The sequence below is a fragment of the Hydra viridissima genome, unplaced genomic scaffold (assembly GCF_058129835.1).
Source record: "Hydra viridissima isolate aposymbiotic clone 2 unplaced genomic scaffold, HvirCarnegie_v1 scaffold_8, whole genome shotgun sequence".
Taxonomy (NCBI): domain Eukaryota; kingdom Metazoa; phylum Cnidaria; class Hydrozoa; order Anthoathecata; family Hydridae; genus Hydra; species Hydra viridissima.
The window spans coordinates 10,487,926-10,513,991 of record NW_028324307.1 but is presented as its reverse complement, the minus strand read 5'-3'; the positions used below and the strand labels follow the sequence as shown (position 1 = coordinate 10,513,991).

Sequence of the window (26,066 nt, the reverse complement as noted above, 5' to 3'; positions counted from 1 at the left end):
AGGAAATTTGAAGGCGAATTAACGGTTTTTCCTTAAAGAAAAACTCACATTGTACATATAATTTTTTATAGAGAAAATATTTTGTTTTGTGCAAAAATTCATGTTTGCAATAAAAAAAAAGAGCTTTATTGAATCTGAAATTTATATTTGTATATTTGTGTCTATATAACATGAAATAATTCATTAAAAAGATGTTCTCTATATTTACACTTTAGTGAAGGTGGAAAATCAAACTTAAAATTTACCAAACTTTTAATAATTTTTACACGAAGGTTTTTTATTCACCAATTTTTAAAATTTAAAAATTCAACTATTTATCAGATCAATTGGAGTTTATTTATATTATATCTATTAGTGTCATGATGATCTCAAAGATCGCATTAGTGTCATAATAATCTCAAAGATCGCATTAGAAAGACATTTCTAAAAAAGTAGTGTAGCTGGAGAAATCATCATCATCCGTATTTCGTTTCAAAAAAACTTCTTCAATACTTTGACCAGTAAAATTATCAGTAAAATTAAACATCGCCGTATTCCGATCTGCATTTGTATCTTCAGCAGTCATAAAACTATCTTCACCGACATGAACTGCTTCATCATCAAATGAAAACAAAACATCGCTATTTAAAATTTGACTAAAAGAGCATTGCAACGGATTGTTTTCTTCGTCAGCCAAATTGTTACATAAGTACAACTCTGACGATGAAGCAAAAGTTGCTTCATTTATAATTTGACTCTAAAAATCAAAAACAAATACTGTTAAAATACTCAACATCAAAATAAAATTGCAACAATAATGTAAAAACCGAAAACTAAAACAAAAAAAAAAAAAAGATTAAAAGAAAATAACTTGGTATATTTTTTGAAGATCACTCGTGTTTTCCCCTTTGCCAATCGAAAACTGATCAACACCACAATTCCTAAAATGCTCATCAACTAAACTCGAAACATTACACAATAACTTAGTCTTGTCAGCGCTGCTGATTTTTTTGCGTTTTGTTTTTTTCTGTTCTTTTTTTTTAGACTGATCTGTAATTAGTAGAGAAATATTATCTTGAAGATTTTCTACGGGAGAAGAAGGCGGTGTTAAAGTAATCAAGCCTTCGATTGGTTGCGCTTCACCGAATTTATAGGACAGAGTATCATTTGGTAAAGAACTAACAGGTAAGGAACTTCCTTTCAAATTTTGTAACGATGAAATCGGTGGAAGAGCAGAAAGTTTCTTTGATGATTTGTTCGGAGAATGGAAAGAGGAGCGGACCGCTTGCAATGATTTTTCTCGAGGTGCACCAAATTTAGACATGGTTGCAAATTCTGACATTTTTATACATTTATCGCCTGACACTGAAAAAAAAAATTGAACAAAATAAATTTTTTGAGAGGTAAATGCCACACACAAGATAATTAAAAGTTTTTAAAAGTTTAAAAAATCTTTATAAATGTTATCATAAAAATTTTAAAAAATATTACCCTTGATGAGGCGTTCGGATTCTTGCTGAAGTGAAAATTGCTCTTGGTTAGAAAGTCGTGTTTCAATAATAAGAAGCAAATATTCATCCAACATCATTCTTATTAAATGGAAAGGTCCTAAAATTTTTAAAATTATTAAACTCTCTCTACCTCTCTCTCTCTCTCTCTCTTATATATATACATACAGTATTGGACAAAACATATGCAACCAACATCGAACAATGCTAAAAAGTGTTCCTAATTTTACATGTCTTAAAAACGAAACGAACTATACTACCACAGCAAACAGTTCAGGAGTCTGGAGTCATAGCATGCCATGACATGAGCAATCAGTTGACAGGTGACAGCACACAGGCAGAATTTCATTGACAAGTGCCATTTTGCAGCGGACAAAACAAGTGCAACTTTTTTGGTTTGTTTCATTTTCTTAAGTCTGGTCCGTGTCAACGTCACGGAAGTTTTTTAATAATTAAAGGAAGTATCCAGAAGTTTCCAGAAGCATGCAGAAGCTTCCAGAAGTTTCCAGAAGAAGCATCTGGAAGCATCCAGTAGCATCCAGAAATATCCAGAAACATTCAGAAGCATCCAGACGCATCCAGAAATATCCAGAAGCATCGAAAAGAAGCATCTAGAATCTTCCAGAACAGGTTCACACAGGTTCATTTTACTATATAAGAGACATGTAAATCGACATGTAATTCAGTCAGTATATGGAAGTCAATCAGTCAGTATTATCAAGACAGTTTATCGAAGTGAGTTTTATCAAAGTGTTTTATCGAAGAACATCAATACAAGAAGTGAAATACAACAAGTGTTTCATTACATCAATACAGTCCACATCCAACCAAGACGTTGTGTTCCACAGAGTATTATTGTATCATCACAAGGTAAATGTAACACGGTAAGCCTTGAGAAGCGTGATTATTTATTATTATTTTTATGACTTATGAGCGCAAAAATGGCTCCCGACAGTCTTGGATTGGAACTAAGAAAGAAAATTGTTGGCGATTACGTAAGTGGAACGTCACAAAAAAGTATTTCTGATAAATATCGCGTGAAAAAATGGACCGTATCAAGACTATGTTCCAAATATCGTTCTACGGGGAAGTTGGTAGCAGATAACAAAGGTGGAAGACCGCGTTCCACCACTTCTAGAGAGGATTCTATGATCGTCAGATCCGTCAAGAAGGATCCCTGGATATCATCAGTCGAGATACAAAAGCAATTAGAGCTGCCTGTATCGGACCGAACAATCAGACGACGTGCTGTTGAAGCCGGATTGTTTTCTCGACGCCCTGCAAAGAAACCGCTGATTTCACTAAAAAACCAGAAGAAAAGACTCCTGTTTGCTACGGTCTGGGGGTGTTTTTCTGCTAACGGTCTAGGTCCAATACATCGAAACGATGGAATAATGGACCGTTTCATGTATAAAAATATCCTAAAAGATGTTGTTACCTCATGCTAAATGGAATATGCCAATAAAATGGGTTTTTCAGCAAGACAACAATCCGAAACACACTGCAAAAGTAGTCAAGCAGTGGTTTCAAGACAACCACCTATCGGTGTTGGATTGGCCGCCTCAATCTCCGGATCTCAACCCTATCGAGAACCTGTGGGAGATCGTTAACCGCAGAATTAATCGTGAAGGTGTTCGTAATAAGGATCAACTGTTTGAACAAATCCAAAAGGCCTGGGCAGCGATTCCACAAAGTTTCATTGATCACCTGATCGAATCTATGCCTCGAAGATGCAAGGCTGTGATCGACAACAAAGGATTCGCCACGAAACATTGGTAGCGAAATACAGCTTGGTCAACATTTTGTCGAGTTGCACTTGTTTTGTCCAGAAGGAAATCAACTTTTTTTAATACTTTTGATTAATTTATTAATTTTCGTGTACAAATAATGAACTTTGTGATGAATAAAACTTGAAGAACTTTGTCTCTAAACAGTTAAATAGCTATTTCTCTAAATTGAAAAAATGCAGCACTTTTATATAAAGAAACTAAATTAGCATTATTTGGTTGCAAATATTTTGTCCAATACTGTGTGTATATATATATATATATATATATATATATATATATATATATATATATATATATATATATATATATATATATATATATATATATATATATATATATATATATATATAATACAAAAATACCAAAAGTAAAAGTCCTTTTAGTTAGAAATCATTAAGTAAATTCTACTTTGAGATCATTAAATATTTTCTACTTTAAAATAGTTGAATATTTTTTATTTTGAAATTAAAAAAATAACTACAAAGGTTTACCATAGGTTCTTGAGTTATTCAATGTCAGCATGTGCATAACTCGTGTTCCAAAAAAAGACCAAGACAACAGAAATTCTTGTGCACGTAACTTAAAGGAGAGGTCAGATTCACAGTACTAAATAAAATGTATAACACAATGTTACAAATTTTTGTCCACTGTAAATTTTTTATTGTTTATTAATTTTCTTTGCTAATTCCAAAAATGTAAAATTTTTTTCTGTATCATCGACCGCTTCAAAGTTAAAACGTTTTTAGCGCCAACCGACAACTGAGCGTCCATACAACCCTGGTACCTAACAAAATATTTCATGGTTGTTAGTGTGCTTCTCTCACAGCCGAGGCTTGGATTAGGAAAGAAAAGTATTGAGTTAAAAGATATAATAATACGTATATTGTAGACAGAAAAATACGTCATCAATAGGGTATTTTAAATGTAAGTTTTCCGTTTCCGCGTCGTAAAATCTTTCATAAAACTTATACAGAAAGTTTTGCATGACTGTAAGGGTCTGCGTCTCGGAATCGTTTTCTCGAAATGAACCGGGAAACGCGTAACTAGACGAGAAATTTCTCGGAAAATTAACGAGACAAAGGAAACAATTATCCCGGAATAAAGTTATAAATCGGGACATAATTTTTTTCTCGGAATTTAAAAACTGTGTCCCGGATAATAACGAAACGTTACGAGACAGATCAATTATATTAACTAAGGGTCTGCGTCTCGGAATCGTTTTCTTGAAATGAACCGGGAAAAGCGTAACGAGACGAGAAGTTTCCTGGAAAAAAAATAACGAGACGCAGACCCTTAATATTAACTAGATATCTTACTCGCGCTTTCGCAGTGAAGAAAATTTTTTGCCAACCAAGTTTGTTTTGCCAGCCAGAAATGACGCACAGTGGCTCAAAACAGCAAAAAAATGGCACTAAAGCCCTTGGACATATATTTATCCACTTCTTACACGATATTTTAGTGGAAAAAGTTAAATACTTTCCCAAAAATATTTTTTTCCCCCTGATTTCAGTTGCTACCATTAACTTTTATAAAGCTGTGTTTATGTAGATGGTATAACAATATCAATAATAGCAGCTGAAATAAATAATGGTAATTGTGTCAGAAATTCATTATTTAAATTTCACATTAAAGATTAACTAGTATATTTCGTTATGTCTCGTTATGTCTCGTTAAAAAGATGTAAATTCCGGGAAATTGTAAAGCTCCTTTTTTGTCCGGGACATCTCGTCTCGTCTCGGTATCGTCTCGGATTTCGACTGAAAGTTGAAAATTGTCTCGATATTTGTTGCTAATCGGGACAAGGCTTTTAGGATCGTCTCGTCTCGATTTAAAAAAATAACGAGACGCAGACCCTTACATGACTGTTGTCAAATAAGCATTTAAACTTTGCGCTCAAGACTAAAATAATTTGTTTTTAAAACATCTTAAGCTACTCTAAGTCAGCACAAATACGCATTATATACGTATTTGTGCTGACTAAGTTCTGTTCTTCTCATAATGGCTACTAGAAGATGTCGAAATCCTCCTGATATGTTTTGCTATGTATGTGGATATTATATTAGCAAAAAGCAGCTATTACACAAGATTGTGAAAGGTACCATATCATGGATAGCGTATGAAAAATATTTACGAATGCCCATGGTTAGATCAGGACAAACCATGGGCCCCTCATGTGATGTGGAACTTGTCAAACTACTCAAGCAGGAAGGTTACGAGGTAAAAAAAAAAGACAATGCCTTTTGCTGTTCCCAGAGTATGGAGAGAGCAGAAGAATCATCACGATGAAAATTACTTTTGTATGATTGATATTACGAAGTACAGAAAAGCTAAAGGAAGACAAGCTCTTCAATACCTAAACATACCATCATTGACAGCGTCTGTCTCACATGATGACAGCCTACCAGTACCGCAACCACCACAAAATGTAAGTATTTGCTATGCATTTATTTTTTAATGAAGTTTTGAACGCTACTGCTATTTATGACTATGCTGAAGTTTATATATGTTGTTTTTTCATTCTTTTATGAAGTGCAGGACATGTGTGTACCAGAAATGACGTAAAAGAATTTGAAATTTACTATGACTTGTGTAATGGTATTGCAAAGATGTGACTGATTTGTTTACTTCTCTTAGACTAGAGCATGATCCTGCATAATGGTGACTGTTCACAGATAGCTCAAAACAGAGTCTCAAAGCAGTGTTGCTCCACAATAGAAATAAATACCTATCATTGCCTATTGCACACTCATTACAGAAAAAAGAAGACTGATAATGTCAAAGAATTTCTTGACAAAATTAGTTATTCTAAATTCAAATGGGATTTTGGAAGAGAAACTTTACAAGAGATTTGTCTGATGTTTTCAAAGCTGGCATTTAAAGATGGCATATTCAATGGACACCAAATAAAAGCAATCTTGAAGTCAGAGAAACTCAAAAGGCCAATGACATAAGTTGAAAAAGAAGCTTGGGTTGCATTTCATGATGTAGTTTGTGGATTCCTAGAAAATCGCAAGGATCTTAATTACTAACAACTGGTTGCAAACCTTAATAAAACATTCATGAAACTGGGCTGTGGTATGTCTGTAAAGATTCCTATGTTGCATTTGCATCTAGATTTCTTCCCCAAAAACATGGGTGATGTTATTGAGGAGCATAGTAAAAGATTTCATCAGGGCATTGCAAAAATGGAAAGTAGATATCAAGGACGATGGAATACTGCTATGATGGGAGAACTATATATGGTCTCTAGTCAGAAAAGATGAAAGTATGCACTCAAGAAAATCTTGATTTAATAGAGTTTATAGTAAAGAATTGTATTTTTTCTTTTTATTTTTACTAATATCATACTTCCTAAATACCTTTCAATATATGAAAAAGTGCTATATGCTATGTAATAATCCTTATAATATTAGAATAGATTGATATAACATACTGACTAGATAGAGAAAATTTGCTCTTATATCAAGAAATGTAAACTTAAGCATAAATAAAAAACAATCACTGGTACATAAAAAAGAATGTGATTTTTGAATTCAGTGGCAAAAAATACATAAATAAACATTGAAAAATCAAAGTAAGCAAAAACATTGTGCAATATATACAAATGTATAAAGTATATAAATGGTAGGAGATTAAGAAGTTTAAAAAAAGCTGAAAAGAATCTTATCCATGTGACAATAAAATGCAACATACCTGTAGCACCTGAGTTTTAATAATCCTCTCTAACCACTCAACATACTCCTCAACACTTGCAGACTGTTTTAAAAGTTCTCTCAACTCAACTAAATCTAAAAAAAATATATAAACATACATACAATACATACATACATACATACATACATACATACATACATACATACATACATACATACATACATACATACATACATACATACATACATACATACATACATACATACATACATACATACATACATACATACATACATACATACATACATTACACTGTCACTACATTGAAATTTATAACTACTATTTAGATTTCAATAAAAAAAAAAAATTTACAAAGAAATGCAGCATAAGCATCTCTTCTATACAAGATAGATGTATATTTATGCAGCAATATAAAAAAATATTACAGAAAGAAAAAAAACATTATTTTCAACTCCAAAACTAAATGAACTTATGAGTATATCATCAAAAGCATATCAGATCATAATTTGATAGCATATCTATTGTTCTTAATAATCTTAGGACATCTATGAGGCTAGTCTTCTCATACTTCATTTACCATCTGAACCTTTCAGGTTAAACTTTGACTCATCTGATCATAACATTTGTCTCCACTGTTCTACCATCCAATTTTTGTGAGAATGTGCAAATCTTTGCAAATGATTTTTTGAATAACTTTTTTTCTTTGGTTTTACATTTATAAACTAATTAACTTATAACTGCATCAGACATTTTAAACTATTTACATAATTCACTTTGTGTTATTCCAACATTACATAATAATCAATAACTTTTGCTTGAAAAAAATATTTTATTTAATAGGTGCCATTCTGTTGTCTTTCAGCTATAGTTTTAGTATAAGTTTTTACTAAACAATCTTTTTATAGTGCTTTACGTAACTTAAGATTAATTACTAAACTACTAAACTTTTTAAATTAAAACCCCAAAATCAAAATGAACAATTTATGTTTAAATTGCAGTACTATTCAACAATAAAGTTTTACTATGAATAAAAGAGTATATTCCACTTTTATTAAAAAATATCTAATATAGTTTTTTGTAATAATATTTAAAATACAATTAAGACAAAATAAATGAAACAAAGATTAAAAAAATTTTATTTTAAATCCAAAAATCTAAACTACATACATTCTTCATGAAGATCAGACTGATCTTGCTTACAATCAGCAGTTGTGAAAATGGCCTGTGCTCCAATTGATGTAATATCAATTGCATCTAGCTCATTGATAAGATTTTGAGCAATAACATTATCAGATAGTACTTCTCTAAATGATTGTGCCAAATGAAGGAAAGATGTTTGACGCTTTACAGCTTGTATAAACCTTCGGGCAACTATCATAATAAAAATTTATAAAAGTAAAATAAAATAAAATTAATTTAAAATAAATTTTAGAAAAAAGATTTGAATGTAGTAACTTTACAAGAAATATTTTTTCTGATCTTGGACACAAATAATCTTAGTTCACAGACTTCATCATTGACTTTCACTATTAAAGTGGTTATCAACTTTTTATTTACATGAAAATGTGCATTTTTATTATTTTTTACTTAACTATTATATAACTTTATAAAACCATTTAAGAAAAAAACTATAGAGATTTTTTCCCAACTTACCGTGGTGTGACCTAACAAAGTCCTATGCTTTAAGAAAGTCCTAATTTAAGACAAATTTGAAATGACAAATTTTGTATATGTAAAATAAAAAATCTAGAAAAAAAATTTATTTTAACTAACTAGATATCTAGTTAGAATTACTAAGTTATTTTCACCAAATGATTATTTTATATATGCGTAATTTGTCATTTCTTAAATTAGGACTTTCTTAAAGCATAGGACTTTGTTAGGTCACACCACGGTAGTTCATTCCAAAAATTAAATTTATGAAAGAAGCTCAAAATAAAATAAATAGTGAAACTAACCCTGGATCTTTCTTTCAAGTAAACAAGAGTTTGAATTTTTAAGCGCAGTATGGAGTGAACTTTCCAAACTATTTACAAACCTGCGGACTTCAGTAAGTGTTCTAAAAGTGAAAATGCATTCATTGATGTTTATTACAACTACTTTTATAAGAAACAATAGAACATATTAAATTACTAGCAGCAACAAAACAAATTCAAACTGTTTAAAAGATCAAAATTCTTTAAAAAATTTAAAGTAAACATTTTTTTCTTCCTTTAAACTTTTAATCCTTTTTTTTTATTTCAAACTTATGTAAATAAAATTTTGAAGTATTTTATAAAAGTCATGCATTGAAACCATTCAAACTTCTATTTAAAATAAAATTTATAAACATTTCAAAAATGAATTTAAACTGCATATATGTTTAAGAATGTTAAAAATGTTAAAAAGATGACTCACTGATCAGTTATTTCTTCAAGACTTGCTGGTACAAGGCTGTCATTTAAAACCTTTAGTAAAAAAATAAGCAATAAAAAATGTTACTGTAAAATTGTTGAACTTAGAATTTGTTCCTGCTTTAGTATTGCTTCCATAGATTAACCATGGATTGCTTGACCCTGGAAATCAAACCTGTAAATCTTTTATATATTTTGGTTGGTGCAAAATTAAAACCTAACTTAATATTTATTACATAACAATAAGAGTCATTTATAATAATAAATAATCAGTTACATATCAATAATAAATTATATTTTGATATAATACCCAGCACTTACCATAAATGTAATTGCATCACAAACACAAACCAAACTGACTATTTCAGGAACTTCAAACAATGATTTTAAATGATTTGGTATACCTTGCCAAAAGTGCACTAAGTATTGATGAATCTGTCAAACATACTTTTAAAAATTAATTTTTTTGTAGAATTATTTGACATATGCTAGAAAGACATTCATTATATTTCCATGACAACTTTTAATCAAATTTAAAATTTAAATAAGTATAAAATTTCAAAGGTACCCCTTCATAGTTTTTTGCTACTGCAGTATCTAATATGCACTGACAATGTGTTCTGTACATAACCATGAAGGTATCTAACTAAATAATCGAAATCAATACTAAAATTTAAAAAGAGTTAACATTTAAAAAGAGGTAATCTAATTGATCAGACAGCATTTCTGAGAGAGTAAAGGAAACCTGGTGGTGGAACCTTTTGGTGCCTTTTAATTGCAAAAAAAAAAGTATTCAGGTTGTGCTACAAGAAATTTTTCTTAAATTAAAGATTCCTACTATGTGAAATCTAGAAAAATGATATTTCAAAATAAAACTTTTTGAGACAGATACCTTGCATGTTTCTACATGATATGGCAAAAGCAATTGATGAGGAGAAGGAAAATCTGGTAATAAACTACCAGACTTTGCAGCAGACAAAATCTTTCGAGAAGCATTGTCTGAACTTAAGAGTTTTGACCCTGAAAATCTATTAAAACACAAAAAAAAATTATTTATACATAAAATACTTTTAACATCAAATTTAAAATTGAAATGAGTGTAAAATAAAACAATAAACACAATAATTGTAATAAAAAAACAATCTTAATTTTTGTTATAAGTACTTTAGATAAATGTTTAAAGCAACTACGTTAATTTATAATAAATTAAATTCATGACAAAGTAAATTGAGTTTATTTGGCATAGAGCATGATGAGAACAATAGCTACAACTAATTAACCAATTATTAGTTTTAATTAAATACCTGATAAATTTATCAAAACAGGACTTTCGCAAACCTATAAACTAAGTTATTTGAAACCTTTTTTAGTTACTATGATAATTTTATCCATACCTAGTCAATCCTAGACCAGAATAGACTGTGTGGTAATATTTTGATGATTCTTTGATGGCAACACCATAATAATGGTATCTAGAATAGCGAGAAAAAACCTATAAATTTAAAAACTGAAAACTAAGATACTAGTTTAGAAGAGATGCTTTTGTACAATAAATACTAATACAGAGAATAAGGACATACTTAGAGTTCCCCCTTGTTCCTAGTCTGCGTGTTGTCAACTCAGGAAATTTTTGTCGGATGATCTTAAAAAAAAAAATACTTATTTAACAGTTTTATTTGATTAAAATTAAAACAGATAAAAGTAACTTTAATCATTATCTTTCTATAACAACTAAATAAGCTTTATTGTCATAACAACTATATACACTACCAACAGAAAGTTTAAGGTAGGGTAGTCAAATTGTAGAAATAAGTTAATAACTACAATATTATTGGCTAATATTTGATCAAAATATTTTTTTGCATAACATAGGCATTACTTGTCATAACATAATTAAAAGTATTTTAAAAAAATTAGTGTTTTAAAATTTTTCTTTGACTCATCAGTCCCCAGCTCTATTTTTGGTTACAGGGGATTTTAGGTATGTGTTCTATTATTTTTTGAAATATTTGCAATGGTATACTATTCCATTTCTCTTGTAAGATGCTCCAGAGAATTTGAGTAGAAGATGGCTGCTTAGGGTGTCCCAAAAAAAAAAAAAATTTTTTTTCCTTTAGTTTTGTGTGTAGTTTTGTCCGTTAAAAGTGAAAATAGGAAGATTTTTGGAAAATTATGAAGTTTGACCCCCCCACCCTTCTTTTAAATTTTTAACCCCCATTGCTGCCCACTTTTTCAAAATTATTTACTTTTAAACTGTGATTTTAGGCTGAATATGTAAATGTATTATTGCAATTAAATATGTTTTATATCAATACTATAATTATAATTCTAAACTATGTATCATAGCTAATATTAGAAAATATAATTTGTTTCAATTCAATGGTTCTCAAAACTTGTTAAATATTATTCGCAATTTTTTAGATGAGAAAAATTTTTATGAATATTAATGTTACATACGTTATTCAAACAATTTTATAATTTACAGTTACTTTTTATCTATAGATATAATAGCATATATAAAAAATTTTGATCAGTTATGAGCAATAGTAAATTGAGGAAAAATAATGAGAAGTTTGATAATATTATTGGTAAATTAATACCTACTCTTGAAGCAAAGATATGTCAACTACCAACAAATGGAGACATTGTATGGCATTATCTTCATCTTACGAGATTTGATTTGAAATTAACTGGTAAAAAAGAAGTTGCATCTGTAGTTTGGGAAAAAGTTAATGTTTTTTGGAAAATGGCAGGAATTCCAACAAAACAGAAGAAAGATATTGTTAGACTGATACTGCATCTGATTCATCTTAGAGAGAACTTGATTAAAAAATGCAAAAAAAATATTATGCAGCTTAACTTCTGAGTTTTACTAATAAATTATCATCGCTGTTTGATATTACAGCATCAAATACAGAAAATTTAGATACCTCACATAGTATCAATAATCAGATCTCAGATATAGATTTTCTCTCAGATCAGCGTCACTTAAAAAACCAATTTTTAGGCCCATTAGACAAGAGTTATGCAATGAAAGTGAAAAGAAAGAAGGAAAAAGAGAAACATAAAATCAAGGCTATTGAAAAAGAAAAATCTAGAAAAGAAAACATAAAAGACAAATTTCATAATAAAAATGAAGAAAGTACTATTGCTAGACGGAACAAAAAAATCGAGATATTAAAAAACCTAAGGTTTCCTTAATGGCTGATAGGTTTAATCTATCCAACAGAAAAAAATCTGGGATCATTTTAGCTGTAGCTGAAGCATTAGGTCACAATTTAGATGAAATATCTCAAAATGCACAGTGAACAGATCAGGCAATCAAATTCGACAGCAAGTTTCAGATGATATTAAGAAAACATTCATTTTACCAATGTCCATCAAATTTATCAAATCCAGGATTCCTGATACAACAGGGAGAAGTCAGGCAACAGCTACCATAGATGCTGTAAAGGCATGGAAACTAGAAAAAACACTTGTGACAATGATTTTTGACACAACTCCATCAAATTCAGGTTGGATAAATGGTTCTGCAAAGTTAATTAAAGAACACTTTAATAAAAAGTTACTTTGGTACGCCTGCCGACACCATATTTTTGAAAGAGTTTTGTCTTCTGTTTACTTAAAAGTTTTTGGAGAATGAAGGTATGGCCTAAACTTTCATTAACTTGAGATACTACTTTTAGAAAAATAAAAATCGAAGAGCCAGTATTAAAGACCAAATAAGCAGAAGTAGTAATTTTTTTGTTTGGTTTACTTAACTGGAAATCTCAAAAAATATTAAGAGATGATTATCAAGAATGTTGTCAACTTGCTTTGCAATTACTCAATCCAAAACAAATGAATATACAGTGGCACAATCCTGGAGCCTTCCCATCATGCTAGATGGATGTGTACAATCTTGTACACATCAAAAATGTTTGCTTTTGCTGACCTGGCAGAGTATGAAGAAAGTTTTATAGAGAAATTATCATGGTTTTGTAAATTTACTTTACTATTTTATGTGTAAATATGGCTTAGGTGCACAAGCACAATCGATGACCCATTTAATGACTTGGAATTCTACAAAGAAATGCTTATTTATAAAAACATTGACAACGATGTTGCTGTTGCTGCCCTGAAAACATTTAATCGGCACCTTTGGTATTTACCCGAAGAAATGTCCCCTCTTTCATTATTTTCTGATAAGGTATCTGATTGTGATAAAACTAAAATTGCTAAAACAATTCTGAAAAATATAAAAGAAAACTGTGAACATGATATTGACTTTCCTCAATTTCCACTTCTGAAGCAGAGTACTTGTTTGACTGATTTAATTGGACCAAAATCAAGCAACATTCTAAATTTATTCAGATATCTAAATGAGGACGATGGTTGGTTGGCAAAATCCCCAAAGTTTTGGAAAGCTAACACAAATTTTAAATATATGTTTGAGCATATCAAATCACTGAGATCTGTTAACAATACAGCAGAACGATCTGTTAAACTAATTCAAGACTATGCAACATCTATTACAAAAGATGAAGAGCAGAAGGAATTTCTTTTACATGCAGTAGAACACCATCGAATAGTTTTTCCTCACATGAATAAACAAGCAACTCAAAAACTTAATTTTTGAAAATACGCTCTAAACAATCTCTTTTTTATTATACCTCTAAAATATTATTTTGTTGTTATAATCTTAAAAAAATGAGATTTTGAATTTCTTAGTACTTATTCCCATTGTGCTTTAATGTTATAAATTTATACCAATCATTTCTTTGCTTCTTTGTTTAATAATTGAGTATTTATCAAGTTTTTTATTTTAATTAAAACTTATAATTTATAAAGTTCCATATTTAGCCAGAAAAAAATCATACGACAACGGTATTATGAAAAAGGATGGGGGATGGGGTAGGGGTTGGGGGGGGGGGGGGTTGGGGGTAAGGGGTAAGGTCATAAACCAGGTGACAACTTATTTTAACAAATTTTTATTTTTATTTATTACAAAACTATTTGAAACTATAATAATAATTAACTATATTGGATATAAATAATAGATATATAAAAGGAGTATATAAAGGATTGCTTTGGGGCAAAACACTTTAAAGGGATTATGAGGGGGTCAAATATGAAATTTTTTTGAAAATAACATTTGATTAAGTTTTATTGAACAAAATTACACAAGAAAATTTAAAAAAATGCAAACATAGTTGATTATCAAAAATAATTTTAGTCCTTTGTGTCATTTTTTTAGAAAAAAAAAAACATGAAAAAAAGAGCGGCGGGGGGGGGGGGGGTTCAAATAAGAAAATTTTTTTTTTTTGCTTTTAGTAGATAAAAATACATATGAAACTGATTGAAAATCTAAACATATTTAAAAACTAAAAAATTCATGTCATTTTGGGACACCCTATGGCTGCTATTCCCATACTTTTCTATCTTACAATAACTCATTGGGATTAAGATTAGGAGATTAGGGCAGCCATTTCATTAATTCTAAAATTTGATAGCATTCCAGATTTTCCAAAAAAAAAAAAAAAAACATAAGCTCCTGTGTATCAAAACTATGACAATACGATAATATTTCAATACAATATTATCATAAATGTTATAGTTATAGTTATAATATAGTTATAGTTGTAATAATAGTTATGGTAATATTTTATTAACTCTCAAGCTAAAATTTATATCAAAAATTAAATGTTAAATCTATAGGACTCAACTTGTTCAAATCGAAAATAAACAAGATAATCAGTAGTTAGCTTAAAAATTAATAAACTTATGCTTTATAGAAAGCTTGGCATATCTAAACTATTGTTTAAGCAATAAAATATATTTTAATAAAGATATATGTATATATTACATCCTAACAATTTTCTTTTTTTAATTATATTTTTATTTTGATTATATTTTAAAAATTTACAACTTCAAATTTTCTGTCAATACTGTACAATTTTTATTATCATAATAAAACTGTTTAACTTTTATATTTAACTATGTAGAATAATTCAAAGGTCAATTTTGGTATCAATAAAGTTTAGAACAAAATCTTTTAAAATAAGAAGAAGTTTTTAATAATACAGTATGTGTTTATGAATTATAAAGAGTAATTCCATGTAAAAGTAGGACATTCATTCTGCCCACCTCTCAGAATTTCATTAAATTTTAACCAGTGATACCTATCAATGAAACATGAAAAAATGTGAAGTTTGACATCTTAACTCCAAGTGGTTCAAATGTTATGTTTTGAAATTTAGCCTAAAATGCCATATTTTTTGTCCATGTCTGCCATGATGGATTCTATAACATCACCTTGAATAATTCAAGGTCTACTGGAATAAAAATGCTGAAAAAACTGAAAATTTTTCTGTTTTTTTACCACGGGTTGCTTTTTCACTAATTCCTGGAGTATCCAACAATCATGGGCTTGAATTTTTTTCAGATAAAAAAAGATGTTAAAGCACCTTTATATAAAAGATGATTTTGGTTTTTTGAATCATTATAAAGATATGTTATTTTGAACTTTAGATCACCATTTTTTGGGGCCCATGTTTTCCGTTATGGATATTTTTAGTGGTACCTTTTTCTGAATAATTCAAGTTATAGTTGAAGATATTGGCTGAAAATATGTATCTGATTATTTTTGAGGGTAGGGAATCCAAAGATAAAGAGAAAATAACCCAATTCAAAATTTTGATAATCATTTTTTCATTTTAAAATGGTCTAAACAAATTTCTACACTTTTTTAAAGTTTACATTTTAAAAATATAATTTATCTGGAAAAATTGGGATGCATGAACTTTACCATGAAATCATTATTTTCTTTATCAATTTTGGAAACCAAGCCAGTAAAATTCATCATATTTGCACATTAGTAAAATTGTCAGTCTGAACTATATCTTTTTTTTTATGTTAGAGCAAAATCATCATCCTCAGATAACTGTTTCATCTTTGTAATTGAAGCATATTGATGGAAACTTTTGTCACAGTAATAGTGGTTGCTATTGAAAATTTATGGGCAAGTTTCTTTTGTGTTAGCTTCATTTCTTCAGCAGTAACATCTGGAAATTTGATCCAACTGATTGACTTTTGACAGTATTCAAACATTGTTTCAGGAGACAGCATTTGACCTGTGGTTGGACTCTGTAAACTAGCAGTGGCAACAAGCATTTTTACAGTGCCACTAATACCATCACATGGTGATTTGCCATTGGTTGTTGTGAAGAAATTCCAGATGCAACTAACAGAAAAATCTTCAGCATGGTAACATAAATTATAAAAATATTTGAAGTTTTTTTACTGAGCAGCAATCAGAAAAATAATGAATTTTATGGAAGCTTAATTTTTAATTGGTAAGTTCTATCTGTTGTTACCAACTGTTTGAAATCTACTGTTGAATGTTCATTTTGATCACTTTCACCATTTTTACATTGTTCCTTTGGATCATCATCTTGTATCAGATACTGCTGTAAGAAATGTTGAGCAGCTTGTATGCCAGGATAACTATTGCATCGGTGAATCATGCAAACTTTTGATTCTCTACTACAGACAATCATTTCAATGATTTCATGGTTGGACCTTTCAAAGCCTAAAGCACTTAAAATCAATTTCCCATTTTGGTGTATAATGCACACACAGAGAATGGGTATTTTTTGGCCCAACAAGGATGCACCATTTATGCTGAAGACTGCAAAATTTGGAAAATCTGATTTTGTGGTCTGGGTACTTTATCTTATAAACTGTATAGAGTTCCTTCAGGTTAGACAAAATCAAGTTTTTAGACATGTGTTTTTTTTGTCCAATACTAATGTAGTCTTTTTGAACAGTAAAAGTTTTACAAGTTCTAAAATATCCTGGCTGATTCAATATTGTTTAACCACATCAGGGTATGCTGTGACATCTTTTTGCTCATGTAACAACTCTGCCTTCTAAATTTCACTTTTGGAAACTAACTCTTTTACCGCTTTTCTGATATTCCAAGATTTTGGGGTTTTTGTCAAAATTTGAAGTTGCTATCTGTTAGAAATTTTGAGTTTTTTTTTCATGCAGTCATTAAGGTTGTCTAGATCGTCAACTTTGAATCTCTATTGGAACTTCAATCTTATCCGGTGCAGCAAGATCAGATTTAGTGACATTCAAAACAGTTGCAGTTTTCTTAGTAACAACTTCTTCAACTTGTTTTAATTTTCTCTTCCCAAGTGAAGGTTTGTAAGAGGATTTGAATGAATGAACTTTTACAGTAGACACTTCAAGTTCACACAAATTACTATTGAGTAATTATCTTGTTGACTCTAGTATAATTTCTTTCTCTATATCATCTTCAATCTTCATCTCATTTACTTCTGATTCTTCACCTAATGCAAATTTATATCTGCATTGTGGACAAAGCTTTTCACCTGGTACTATGAACTTGCCTTTACTTCATGGTGAGTTTGCTGTATCCAAGTTAATTTCATGAAGACTGCCTGTAGAATAAAAGAAACCCATAATATCTATTTTAAAAAAGACACCTAAAAATGAGAGATTTTATGATGTCTAATTGTTAAACTTTAAAAGGTTAGCTAAAATTAGCTATAAATGCAAATTTGAGAAAAAAAGAACTGCTATAAATAACTTTCCTAGTTTTTTTATGAGTAGTAAATGGATTGCAGAATTGTGTTTAGTTGTATAGTGCTTCAAATGAGCATGTTTATGATGGAGACAAGTTGTTGATTTGACATTGATCATTGATAGCCCAGTCCTCCACATTAACTGATAGTCCAGTCCTCCATATTAATCTTTATCATCATCATGAAGGTCTTCAAAGTATTGAATTCCTAGCAAGTATGTGTATGATGTCAGATGACATTCACTTCCTAGTTGAATTCCAATTGAGCACCTGTTGACTGTTTGCCATGATTAAGAAAATGAACATACAAATAAGACTCAGTAATTATTTAATCTAAAACTGTATTTTTCTAACAACACATCGTTGACATGACAACAATATTCTATTCAAACAAAAAACTATTTTTAAAACTTTTTATCCTTCTTTTATACCAGACAACACCCCTTAAAAAAGTAACTCCAGGAATTAGTGAAAGTGCAACCCATAGTAAAAAAAAAACAGAAAAATTTTCTTTACTATTTTAAAATCAAAAAATGAATGTCAAAAAACTGTGTAATTTTCTCTACATATTCACATTTAGCATCCTCAAAAATGGTTGGCTACTAATTTTCAGCTGTTTTATTCCATTAGAATTTGAATTATTCAAAAAAGTTGATGTTATAGAACCCATCATGGCAGATGTGGACAAAAAATATGGTATTCTAGGCTAAATTTCAAATCATAACTTTTAAATCACTTGGAGTTGGGATCTTAAATTTTGCATTTTTCATGTTTAATTGGTAGGTACCACTGGTTAAAATTTAATGGAGATCTGAAAGAGTGGGTGAAAATTTTAATTTTTTTTCCCACTTTTACATGGAATTACCCTAAATTGTTTTTTACATGTCAAAAATTGCCATCAAATCACTCTTAATTGAAAAACCTTTATAAAAAAAATTTAATTTAATGTTTGAAAAAGATGCTTTAAACAAACTTTGCAATAAGGAGAAGCTTAAAAAGTACAAATCAGAGGGCAGAAAATGAAACCAAAATTTTTAGTAATTTGCAAGAGGTGGAAACAAGAGAAAGTACAAAAATGGTAAGTATGAACAGCACATTTCCCAAGTATATTTGCAAAATGGAAAATATGAGTAGGAATGTATAAACTTACTTGTTCAAATTTAAGACATGACAGTACTCATCTCTTGCATAACTCTTGCATATAAACCTCAGCAGTAAAAATTTGTTTTTGAATTTTTATTTGTTTCTGTTGTAATTGTGACAACTTTCTTATTTTTTAAAAAAAAAAACACTAAACTTAAAACACAGTGGGATACGTTTTTGGATCATTTTTAATAATCTTATATGGATTCCTATCTAAATAAACCTGAAGCAATATCTTCACAGTGAATAAAGTATCTTCACCGTGAACAAAATTAGAAAATTAGTACAAAAGCTAATATGAAAACATTTTTTATGAAAATTAGTAAACTATATCTGAATAGGAGTGTAGTTACTAAAAATACTGTCCATATGATTTTTTTTACAAGAGCTCCAGGATAATTGTAAAAACTACAGGTGTGAGTTTTGTATTTAAAAACATTTACTTCTAGTATAAAAAAAAAAAAAAAAAAAAAAAAAAAAAAAAAACCTTTAAATTATTTTTTAGTATCTTTTAAATGATTTTCAAACAAATTTCAAATGATTTTTAAATGACTTAGATATATGAAAACATTTCAATCAGATTTTGAATTATTTAAAAATAGGACTCATTTCTTTAAAAATGGCTAAACTGTAAGAAAATTTTTAATATTCAAACCTTTCCAAAAGTAGCAGCACACATTTGATGAAGTTTGTTTTCTTGACAGAATGTCAAATAATGAGCATACATTATGCAACGAGGTAAGCATACACCAGGATAATGAGTAAAGTTCTCCTCTAGCCTATAAAAATATTTTTAAAATGGTATATTATACAATTATATGTTAAAATTTCATTGATAGTACTCATAATAATTGTCTTAATCATATATAAAAACAATCTAATGAAACAATTTGAAAGGAATATATACTTTTTAAAAATCCAACCCTTAGTTTCAGAGCTTGGTGAATTTAATTTTTGTTTTTCTTTAAATAGGTCAAAAATAGGAGGTCAACATATAAAACAAATCAATTTTTTTTCTAAATGTTTCTTTTATGGTTTAGGGAACTTAATCAACAGATATAAAAAATTGGTCTTTTTCAAAAATAAAAAATAATGTTATATTTAGCCTTTTTAAATAAACTTCTGACATTAAGATAAAGAAAAGTTCAAGTTTATACTATAGGAGAAAAAAAATTATTCTAGTATTAAAATCATTAGTATTTCAAGTCATAACCTGTCCCAATGTTAGTGTAGGATTACATTTTGTTACAACTACATTTGACAAGAGATACAGCAAACTTATCTGATGGCAATGAGAACTACTGAGCTGTGCCTTGAGGATACATGAACTTACAAAAGCATCAATAAGATTATCTCTGATCAATCAAATAAGTTTCTTCAATATTATTTATCTTAGAAACTTTAAACTATTTTATATATTAAATACATTATACAAAACGTTTATGGAAACCAGTATATTTACTGATAAACTCATTATGTTAAAACATTCATTAACAATAATAATATCAAATTCATTCAAAACTTATATATTTTGCTGTCAGTATTTTACACTGATGTAAATAATATGACACTAATGAAGATAATAATAAATTTGCTATTGCAATTATGTACCAGTAATATTTTTCACTTTTGTTTTTACTTATGGACTAATTCAGTTGTTTTATATATTAAATTTGTAATTTTGGATAAAATGCAAAAAAGAAATAAATGTGAAAAACAAAAATAATACTGCACTAAAAAATTGAATGAATAATATTTAGGTCCAATATATCCTTTCTACATTTTAAAATGGTCCACACATACTTTACCTTATCAAGGAAATTGACTTTTAATAGTTTCTAATTATTAGTAGTTAATAGTTATGATTAAAAATAATAAAACAATGGTTAACAGTATCAGTGCAAATAATAACAGTGATTATAATATTGGCAATAAAACATTTGTGGTTAAACAATAGTGAGAAAACAGATGTAATAAAAGGTAGCATAATTTCCCCTAGGTTACTTGTTAAATATTTTATATAAACTTTTTTTTAAATCTAATTACTAAGTAGAAAGTATGATTCAAAGTAATAACTTTTTTAATAGGAAATTAACTTCACAATAGGTAAAATTCATATCTTTAGAATACTATTTCTAAATATATACTAAAGATGTTAATTATTAGTTTTTGAGTTAAAAAAATTTAAAACATGTAAAATTGCATTAAGAATATCTAAATTTGAATAACAAAAATGCTTTGTATTTCATAATACCATTAATTCATTTTATAACTTTTTTAGGTAAGGTTTTCTTAGCCATTAAAAAAATCTTTAGAAAAGCAATTAAGTCAAATTTATATCGCCTACAATATCTTATAGGTTGCATACTCTCAATCCTATTCACATAGAATTACCCTATTTTATTTACACTCTGTAATAATTCTACAATAACTCTGCAGAGATTGTGCACAAAGGTTAAATTCCTTATCCATTAAATGGTTACTCAAAAACTATGATTGCATTGAAAGGACAAAATTTGTATAAATAAGCTACATTTAAGCTGAAACAGTCCTCAAAGAATAAAATATAGTTATGTAAAATTTGATAAGTTAAACTTTTTCAGCAATCTGCTTATACCTAAATCTTTATCTTTTTGTTAAACATTGAAATTTATACCTAATTCTTTATTTTTCTGTAAACCATTATAATTAAACAGTGGGAAATTTTTTTGGTTCCTTTAATTTAAAGAATTTTTTTTTAGTTAAGATTAAATATAATAAAAAAACAATTATTATTGCTTAATATAAAAATATGCTACCTATAATATAAAAGTAATGCCACCAAACATACACTTTTAAAAATTTTCCAAATAAGATAATGTAATTGAACTGTTTTTTAATGTTGAAACAAAGTAACTGGATAGAAATGTTTTATTCTCCAAAACGCTAACCGTAAATCAAGCACACCTCAGTTTGCTGTTCATGAAGATATCTTATGTATAAATTTATATTATAACACCTGAATAAAAACTCCATTAAGCTAATCTAACAAATAAATATCAAAAAAAGTCAAAACTGTAACAGAATGTAAACCCTTCATTTTTCAAAAGATTATAATGATTATGTATTCTTTTTTAATTCCAAATAATATCTAATCAACTTACCATTCTAACGTTTTGTAAGCTTGCTCTTCTTTTGCTGATAAGACAGTTTTCTGCCCAACTCTTTGAATATTAACATCTAAATTGATATAAAATTGTATGCATAAAATTGTATGTGTGTGTATACATACATACATACATACATACATACATACATACATACATACATACATACATACATACATACATACATACATACATACATACATACATACATACATACATACATACATACATACATACATAAACATATATACATAATATATATATATATATATATATATATATATATATATATATATATATATATATATATATATATATATATATATAACATTTTAGTTAACTAACTAATATTAAAATTACCATATATATTTTAAATAGAATCAACCTTATATATATATTCTATTATAGCCAGGTATAACTATAACTTTGGTAACAGATTAATACAAAGCAGTTACTAAACTAATAAAACTGGATTTTAATAGATCTTTACAGCATAGCCCCTATTTTCTTTTTTATTTATTTATTTATTTATTCCGTCCTTTTTTTATTTCGTTTTAAATGGTTAAGATTTTGATGGTAAAAGTGAAACTCTAATGGTCAGTGGAAAGTTACGGCCGATCAATCATATTTAGTGATTCCAAATATTCCCGTAAAAAAAATTGAGCTCAAAATGTGCACATTAACTTCAATCAACTAAAGACAGAATTTGTGTAAATTTTCAAATAGAAAAAATCATTTACAATTAGTAAAATCTATTTGCATGTACATTCTCGAGATAATCTAATTTTTTTGCTACTTGGAAGACTATAACTTGACTAAAATAAGACTTGCTGACTATAAGATTAATTATTTTCAATTTCAATTTTCATTAAGCTCAAGTTATTGCTAAAAAACTAAGGATCCTCACGTTTTTGTAAGCATTATTAAAACGAAAATATTTTTTAAAGATCCTCATTAAATAAAATTTTACTAGTTAGAATATTATTACACGCCTTATAATTTTGGTATTGAGATGTTTTTTATGCAATGTGAAATTAGAAAAAAGAAAGGTAATTCTTTTTAAGAATGTTGCGATGCATAAAAATTATAAACGATTTTTTCTTTTTCAGCGTTAATTGCAAAACTTTGTAAACAAAAACTTTGAGTGAACACTTCTTTTAACAAACCCTCAAGTAAATGTAGACATAACAGGAACCATAGTTTGTCAATTTCTTTATCGTAGTATCATTTTATCTCAAATGGTCTTTCAACTATTAGCTCCTGTTTTTGAAACAAAAGTTATTGGATTTTTAAAAGTTTTTGTGTTAACTTTTTTTGCCTTTCGAAAAGTGATGGGGTCAACCAAATATTATCCTATCATCCCCGAATTTTATATATATATATATATATATATATATATATATATATATATATATATATATATATATATATATATATATATGTATATATATATATATATATATATATATATATATATATATATATATATATATATATATATATATATATATATATATGGTTTACTTACGTTTCTGCGCTCGGTCGTTATATATATATATATATATATATATATATATATATATATATATATATATATATATATATATATATATATATGGTTTACTTACGTTTCTGCGCTCGGTCGTTTCCCTTTGTTTCATTAGAAGAGTTTAACAAAACAATTTTGGCACCTCCTTTGGTTGGAATGCTCCTTTTCTCCATTCTTTATATGAATAGGATCTACTAAGAAATTCAGTATGTTATACCGATCGATGACGAAGACTTCTAAACTTCAGATTGTTGTATATTTAATTTAGAAAACTTTCTTTTTAAATACAACAAAACCTTTCTTTTTAAACATTTAAAATCTTAAAGGTGATCTGCAAGAAAATGATGAAATGAAAATAAAAAGTTTCAAGGTATCGTTTCTATTGTTGGTTTATCATGCGTCATATTCATTTACCCCCTGAATTCAATCTAAAATTAAACCTCCAACTTCAAAAAGATAGAAAAGCTATTTAGTTATTATATGACAACAATAAGAGAGCCTAGGTCTGGCAACCCTGGAAATATATTGAAATTCTTTGATGCAGTAGATCTTTATTGACCAACAATTTTCCATTGGGAAAAATATTTCTAATGTTTACCTTGTATAAGATATTAAAAAAGTTTTTTCATAATTAAAAAAATGTGATACGTTGGTAACATCTTTTCACAATATTTTACTAAATTTTTTTAATACTTTACTAAATTTTTCAAACATTTCAAAACATACTACAGTTTTTAGGTTTTTTTAGCTCACAAATGAAAATATTTAATTGTTTTTAGGTTTGTCGAAATTTGTTCTTTTTAAAAAAAGAACGAAAAAGCTATTTTTAAGATGATTATGTTTGTGATGTTAAAGATTTGAATGATAATGTTTAAAACTTTTGGCTATATTCATTTAAAGAGAAAGAAATGAAACATATAATGCTTTAATGGTTTCTTTAATGCAACAAACGGATTGTTTCGCTTTTAGTCCAGTTATTTGAAAAGTCGTTAAATGAAGAAACCAACTTGAAAATAAAGAACTCATTAATTCTTATGCAGCTTGAAAAAGAATATGTAAAGAATAGGTAAAGCTTTCTTTCTTAAAATGCTGCATGAGCTAAATTTCATAACCTTTTTTTTTTTTTAACTATTTTAAAAGTATTAGTTTGTGTTATTCTGCTTAAAGTTTTAAAATTTGTTAATTTAACGTAAAATTTTCTATGTTGTCACTTTCTTTCTTTCTGCTGCAATCCGTGAATATTAATTGACAATTTTAAAACGTAGGAATATTTTTAAGAGAAAAAAAAAGGTAAACATTTTATGTTTAGCACACTGTGTTTATCTCTAATAATGATGTAATAAAAGTAAGCTACTGATACTTTGATCTTAAAAAAGTTTGAACTCATTTAAAGATTTTAAAATCCCAGGTGTTTTTAACAAGTATTAGCAATTATTTTAAATCAAAGTTAAGCACCAGAAGAAAAAGAAAATATATAGTGAAGCATCTGAAGAAAAAAAAAATGAAGCAAATATAGCAAGTATATATAAAAATTGATTAAGAAAAATGTTTAATTGGAAAGTAAGAAAAAAACTTCCATTACTTTAAAGAGACCGACGTGCGATGGTTGTAAATATTGGTCGCAAATAAAGTTGTAATTTTTTGAAAGTTGATTTTAACATTTTAACGGCTGTTTGTTAATAAAAGGCTGTTAAAACATAAATGCTGGATTTTAAATATTTTGCAAATTAAAGTTAGACCTTGTGAATAAATAGCGGTTTCATTGAAATGTTTTTATTTTTTACGTTTGTCAATAAAAGTATCCATTTAAATATTTCTCAAATGGTTTTAGCATTCATCTATGAGTAAATGAATTTATGTCTAAGGATTTAGAATAATTAGTAACACGTACTTGAAACATTTGTAAGTGAAACATAAGAATAATTTGTAGCACGTATGTGAACATTTATAACAAAATACTGTTCATGACATTTTAAAGACAGATGTGTGTTCCTCCCTTCCCCTATGCAATCATTTCGGCGGTAAAAAAAAAAAAAAAAGAGAAAAATAAAGGAATTAAAGATTCCTTCACACTTTCTTTCCGCTAGTTAACTTTTGTCACAAATTTTTTACTAAGACAAAAAGAGAGAGTATTGTTTCGTTATTTTATCTATTGATATTAATCCGTTTTGTAAGAAATATATTTACTCTAAAATTGTTTCATTTTAAACAAGTCTTTAGGAAAGCTTCTAAAGTATAAAGCTTCATACAAGGAGCATAAAAATGAAATCGCGTAAAAATTCTTTGAAGAGAA

At 28.2% G+C, this 26,066-nt stretch overlaps 2 protein-coding genes, 1 long non-coding RNA gene and 1 pseudogene across 5 annotated transcripts in view; 1 reads left to right on the top strand and 3 right to left on the bottom strand.

Moving 5' to 3' along the window:
* LOC149884966 (uncharacterized) overlaps window positions 1-26,066 on the bottom strand; it is a 748,071-nt gene that overhangs the window by 91,204 nt on the left and 630,801 nt on the right. The gene's annotated exons all lie outside the window — the stretch shown is intronic.
* On the bottom strand, window positions 125-24,242 carry LOC145186519 (DNA-binding protein RFX6-like). Of its 3 annotated transcripts, none has more exons than XM_090096732.1 (16): window positions 23,853-24,242; window positions 22,222-22,297; window positions 19,734-19,857; window positions 10,926-10,987; window positions 10,740-10,817; window positions 10,238-10,373; window positions 9,914-9,991; window positions 9,667-9,780; window positions 9,350-9,399; window positions 8,911-9,011; window positions 8,120-8,323; window positions 6,971-7,065; window positions 3,769-3,883; window positions 1,471-1,587; window positions 851-1,344; window positions 125-736 (listed from the first exon to the last, which is right to left on the bottom strand). In XM_090096732.1, exons 1-16 carry the CDS (start codon window positions 23,944-23,946, stop codon window positions 410-412), a joined length of 2,265 nt encoding a protein of 754 aa, XP_089952858.1. In that variant the 5' UTR covers window positions 23,947-24,242; the 3' UTR covers window positions 125-409. The 3 variants fall into 3 exon arrangements, with proteins under 3 accessions (XP_089952858.1, XP_089952859.1, XP_089952860.1); XM_090096733.1 differs by lacking the exon at window positions 23,853-24,242 and adding an exon at window positions 22,585-22,840; XM_090096734.1 differs by lacking the exon at window positions 23,853-24,242 and adding an exon at window positions 22,610-22,788.
* On the top strand, window positions 11,852-13,963 carry LOC149885023 (uncharacterized; annotated as a pseudogene).
* Window positions 16,146-19,527, bottom strand: LOC149885022 (uncharacterized). The gene is made up of 2 exons (XR_016455256.1): window positions 18,818-19,527; window positions 16,146-18,345 (listed from the first exon to the last, which is right to left on the bottom strand). It is a non-coding gene; the product is annotated as an uncharacterized LOC149885022 (long non-coding RNA).